Source organism: Nestor notabilis, unplaced genomic scaffold (genome assembly GCF_000696875.1).
Source record: "Nestor notabilis isolate BGI_N333 unplaced genomic scaffold, ASM69687v1 scaffold15002, whole genome shotgun sequence".
Classification (NCBI taxonomy): domain Eukaryota; kingdom Metazoa; phylum Chordata; class Aves; order Psittaciformes; family Psittacidae; genus Nestor; species Nestor notabilis.
Window position 1 is genome coordinate 2,784 of NW_009919818.1, and position 5,834 is coordinate 8,617.

Here is a 5,834-nt window from a genome sequence, read left to right on the forward strand (position 1 = left end):
ACAAATTTGCTCAAACTCTGGTTTTACTCTTCACATATTCCTCATGTATCTTTGATTATTACTTCTGAATCTGCACTGAATTTACACTGAATTCTTATAGCACATTTTCAGACTGGTAAGTAAGGAGAGAATCTGGCTTTCAGCTTTATGCAGCGTATTATGAATATATACATTATATAGCAAAGTGGAGTTAGTTTGAATACAGGGCTACAGTATTTGATAAAATCATTTGTGCTTTTGGTTTGCACATGAAATGCATCTGTTTTCATTTATGAATATTGTTTTTATTTTTTTTCCCTTTGAACTTCTTTGTTTTATTCCATGCTGTTTGTATTCATGCCTCGCTTCATGCAAAAATGAAGGGCTGCCATCTGTGGCTAATCTGCATTGTGACAGAATTGCTGGACTTAATATGGCACCTGGTTTGGCTTTGACAAGAACCAACACAAACATAAGTCATACCCCGTGATCCTACCAGAATGAGCCATACTTGGGCTGTTGTTTTCTTGTGTTTGTCAGTCTTCCTTTCCTTAATATACCTAATTTCTGCATGTGTTTCAATCATGACAAATTATTTTGTCTGAACATAGGCTTTGCATGAAAAGTATTTTGTTCAAGATTAAGTCTGTGAATGCTGGGAGTCATCTATTGCAGATGAGTCATGTACACCCCATGTTTTTCACACTCTTTCATTCACTGGCAATTTAAGGAATACTGTTACTCAGAACATTGAATTAATATTTAACATGTTCCAGGAAAGGTAAGATGGGGGAAAACGCTTGGGAGAAAATGCTGAGGAAATAAATTATTTTTAGTCTATGAAATTTGGTAGTAAAGAGAAGCTATGTAAACTTGGCTGATTGAGGCATCGTCTGGTAGTTGATATATTGGATGTGCAATAAGGAAGTTACCTGTCAGCAGGGCCTTTGACTGCCTTCAGTCTGTGGGCTTGGATTCATCACCTGGAGATGAAGATTGTAATGTTTTGCTAGGCTTATAAGAATATAAAGAATTTACTTTCTATAGAGAGCTTTGAGGGTTATGAATGCAGTGCCGATGGTTTTACTTTCTCTTATCTAATTACTTAAAAGCAGCTGTTATTATAAATAAGTCCCAAATTTCCAGCGTCCAAATACTTTCTCTCTCAAAAACACAGTACACATGGAGTTTTTGCATGATTGCCACAGAAACAAGAAGATACCATAGTTCAGCACTTAGATTTGAGAATGAATGCCAGGAAATAGAACAGGTCTATGATGGTCAAAAAAGCAGAAGGCCCAAGTGAGCTCTGTTCTGCCCACTTCCAGACTTCAATATTAACCTTTTCCTCAGTTAAATGTATCCTTTTGTTCCTAAAAATAATTTTCAAAGGCTTCATCTTTTTACATGTATCTGCAACGTAGGAGTCCATTTATAAAAGCATATGGCTAAAGTTTTGCAAAGAACTTTATGAGTTTTGTTACTAATTTGGTGATAGGGCAGGTTTTTGTTCCTGAGAATCTCTTGCTTTTGCCTTCTGTGGTAGCAATGTGTTGAGAGGAGTGAATATTGGTTCAGTGGCAGTCCCACCACAAGTAATGTGTGTGGAAGCTTGGCTTTTGATCTGCTGTATACAAAGATAATAGCGAAGACAATGACATTTTTCCACTGGCTAGATTGTATATCTTAAATGAGGTAACTGTGCTGATGTGAGTAAGCCCGAGAGCTGATTTGTAGGACCCAGCTATATTTGAGGTGTGGTTTTCCTTTTGTTCAAGCTAATGTGCAAGTCAAGAACTAGGGCTTAACACAGCTTTTGGGAGTTAGGTTCTGTAAAGATATTTAACTCAGTAAATATCCTGAGACTGGGACATTTCAGATCCATACCAAAGAGGAGAAACAGAAACAAACAAACAGATACTACCTACTGAAATGTCAAAGGAGGTGTTGAGGCCAGTGTATTTGTTTTGGTGGGCTGCCTGCTAGGGAATCCATAATGTGCATTTACTCTCTCATGCTTGTGTGGGGAAGGAACTTTGTGAGGTGGAGAAGAGCACCCTGGTTAAGGAATAGGAGTATCAAACCAAATTAAAATGAAATGTTTGGATGGGTCTGTATTTTTCTCTTCTAATTAGAAATGTTAATGTGAAGGAAGCCATGAAATTTTCATCCGAATATAGGTTGTATTACCCAGGCTTAATTTCTACCCACATCCATAACATAGTGCTTCCTATTGCTGAGACTGCTGCTTCCAACTGTCAAATCTGCCAGTAATAAAAATGAGGCATGGGGCTTGGTACTAACTGTTACGGCCTTTTGGGGGTATCAGCTCAAGCTCTGTGCTGGGACAGGCACCCCTTGATGCTGATGCTGCTGCAGGAGGTGGTGAAAGCAGCAAAGGAATGGGTGCAGAGGTGGTGCCAGCCAGACTGGCAGTGATCTAGGAGCGAGAGCTGAAGAGGCCATGGTATGAGGAGGAGAAAGGCTGGTAGGGCAGCAGGACTCTGAGGGTCTGGAGTGCCATATGTCTTGTCTCTTTAAAAACAAGGGTCAAAAGATGAAAAGTTGAGAGTTTATGGTGAGAGGTAGCTTGGAAGTTGAATTGAATGATCAGCACTTGGTGGTGCTGTGGTTGGAACACTTGTTTGAAAATTAAACTGACAAAGTCTTTTCAGACCCATTTAGCAATAACTGGAGAGTGTGTGATGCTGTCCCTCAGCATGCTGCATGGCTGTGTGCTTCACAGGGTGCCTCAGCTGTCTGACGCGAAGTAGTGCAGACCCTGAAATCATAGCCCTACAAGCCACAGGAGACCTGATGCATTGTGTAATGGCAAAAAAAATGCTCAGAAATACAATTCTCTAGCAATATTTTACTGCAATTCTTATTCTCATAAAATTCTTAAAATAGAGGCCTAAATAAATTCCAAAACAGGAAAATATTTGTACCAGAGTTGTTACTATACTGTATGAGCTGCTGTTAACTTACTTTGCAGAATCATACCGCCATAATCAAGCGCTAAATCTGTTGATTTTCTGTTTGCAGTAGTTGTGCCATAAGCATTTGATTGTTTAATTGAAAAATAATAATTTTTAGCTCTTGCACACTGCCATTCATTGGTAGACCTCAAAACTCAGCTTATTCAAGAGATTTATGCCTCTATTTGCTTTCCAGATGAGAAAAGTTGAGTCCCAGAAATGTGAAATGACACATTTCAGTTCTGTCTGCAGTCAGTAGCTGGATCAGGGCTAGAAGCAGATCTCCTGAGATGCAAGCCAATGTCTTACTCAGTATGCGATACTAGACGGATACGGATTAGCTTACTAGTGACTAATTGGAATCATAAAGATGAAGAAAGAAAATCTCTGCCTGTAATGTGGTTGTATTCTTTCTGCTTATCAGTGGTGCTGCCCATAGTCAATCGGATTCAGAAACGAAAGTGCAGTGAAGGATAAGCTAACCCTGAAAAAATGATCCCGTTTGTGTTTTGCCTCATTGAACCTGAAGTAATACAAAGTGTTTCCTTGTTGTTTTCCCAGAAACACCAAAAGCCTGAGAGTGCTTCCTTCTTCTTGTGCAGGTTCTAGACTGATAAACTCAGGTCCAATCAGAAAAGTGAGTGCTGGGCAAGAAGGCTCTTTCTTTTGGTGGTCCTGCCCTCAGAGCTCCAGTGTAGGGTCTGCCTCACTGTGGTGCCTTTTTGGTGCAGGTAGACCACAAAGCCAAACCGTACTAAATGGTTTACTGTGCTCCATCTGCCAGCTTACAAAGTAATTTGGGAATTAATAAGACTGTCCTGCTTGATCTGATTGTTTTTTGGGGTTTTTTTGTGTTTTGTTTTTTTTTTAATCTGAATTTTAAAATACGTTTTTCTAATTGAAGTTTCTGTAGCTTGAAATTTGTAAGATCTTGCAAAATCTTACACTTGTCAAAAAGTTTTATTTGTGTGGAAGGGTGATTTCTTTTTAAGGCAGCAAAGAAGTGGTGGGTAAAAAGGACTTTGTTGAGAAGCAGAAAGCTTTTATATACATCTGTTTACTCTTAGTGACCTGCCTATTTGTTTTCTTACTACTGTTCTTTGTCTCACCTTCTCATCTTCAAGGGCTCTCTCTTTTGCATTAATGGACTGTAGTCACTTTCTTCCCCATTTCCTTTAATGAAGAAGGACGCTGAAGAAGGCAATGAAAATGATCTGTGATTTCACTGAGCACTCCAGTACAAGATGATAGGTTTTGACTGGGAAAGCAGTTTGCTTAAACAGAAGTTAACTTTTTATGTTCATCAAAAAGGCTAAGGAAAATTAATACAAATAAATAAGGGGAAAATAGTTGAGATATGATACTTTGAAACGTATTTCTATTATGTAAAATAAACTATGGTTTGAGAACTGCTGTCGAGACAGGTTTTTATGTGTATGACCTGTTAATTGTCTATTGTGTACAAGTCATTCATTGAGTTAAACATAATATGCTTTCCAATGTGTGTATAAGCTTATTTCACATCTAAGAGAGCAGTTCCTTGTATTACAAAGGATACCCATGAGGTAGTGTGTTCAAGAATATGTCAGCTCGTGTAATTCAATATTCTCTATGGTATTTCATGCTTTTTCTTTCCTAAATCCTGCAGTTTTAAATCTGACAATAGACATTGATTATATAGCTCCCATTGAAAGAGACTAGGTTAGAAGAGAAGACCAGTTTTACAGGCATAAGTGGTATGAGAGGTTTTTTAGAAAGTGAGTAGGAACATCAACACAAAGAGATGACACTGAGTATTTTGCAAATATGATATGTAGTTGGTATCAGAATGCATGAAATGAAGCGCTTTTGTACCAGTATTGCTGCTTCTTGGCTCACTTACAATTAGCTCTAGAAAAATAATATTACTGAATCAGACAACTTTTATATGGAACTTTTATAAGGTGTGATATTCTTAAGTTTTGATTTGTTCAGCAGTGGTACCTGCATATGCTCTGCGTCACACTGCGTCAGAAAGGAAATATCCAGGCTTACATTGAACTTATCCTAGGCAGAACCACTGAGAAATAGTATGCTATGCCGTATTGGTTTTATCCATACTGGAATATATAATCTTTTCTCTACATATTAATAGTTATATATGGGGTATATATTAGTAGTAACAGGTACTCTGATAACATTATTGTTGAAACAAAGAATTTTAGCAAATAACGGTTGCAGTGATACATGCTAGGTCTCCAGTGAAATTCCTGAAACTTTAAGATATGAAAATTTTTGAAGTCAATAAATGTGTTTATCAATTTCTTGTCCTGCCTCAGTTTACTCAGCGGGCTTCAGATCATAGTTTCTACTCACTTTTTTCCTTTTACTTTTTTTTTAATGCTTCAAGTGTAGGTAATTTTTAGAGTATGACAGTAAAGATAACATAACCAGGTCATAACACTGCAAGATAAAGAGAGATAAGCACTGAAGTCCTCTCTTTCTTTAGCTGTGTTTCTATTTAGCAATATAAGTTTTATGGGAAAAAACCTGCAGAACCTCAGTGAAAGAATTCTCTCTAGGGAATTCATTAGTAACACTGCTGGTGTGAAATTTGGACTAATCTGTTATGATTTCTTTATTTTTTCTTTTTCTGATCCAGGCTTCCACAATGTTAAGAGCATCTTTAGCCCCCGTGTAAGTATTAATTGCTGAGCTTCATTTATATCTATAGAGAAGAAGAGGAGGGGTTTGTAAACTGAAGTGCACTGCCAGTTGTCTGCAAATGGGAACCACTCATCCTCTGCGTGCTTCCTCCAGTCTCAGTGAACAGTATATGCAAATATGTGGTCTGCATTCTTCTGTCGAGCAGGTTCAGTAACATCCTAATTTCAGCAG

General features: G+C 37.9%; 1 protein-coding gene across 1 annotated transcript in view; it reads left to right on the plus strand.

Moving 5' to 3' along the window:
* LOC104402518 (lisH domain-containing protein ARMC9-like) overlaps positions 1-5,834 on the plus strand; it is a gene marked incomplete at its 5' end in the record, with an annotated part of 42,889 nt that overhangs the window by 1,763 nt on the left and 35,292 nt on the right. The window contains one exon of the mRNA XM_010010408.1: positions 5,599-5,633. Within this exon, the coding sequence (XP_010008710.1) occupies positions 5,599-5,633 (35 nt within the window). The remainder of the gene's footprint in view (positions 1-5,598; positions 5,634-5,834) is intronic.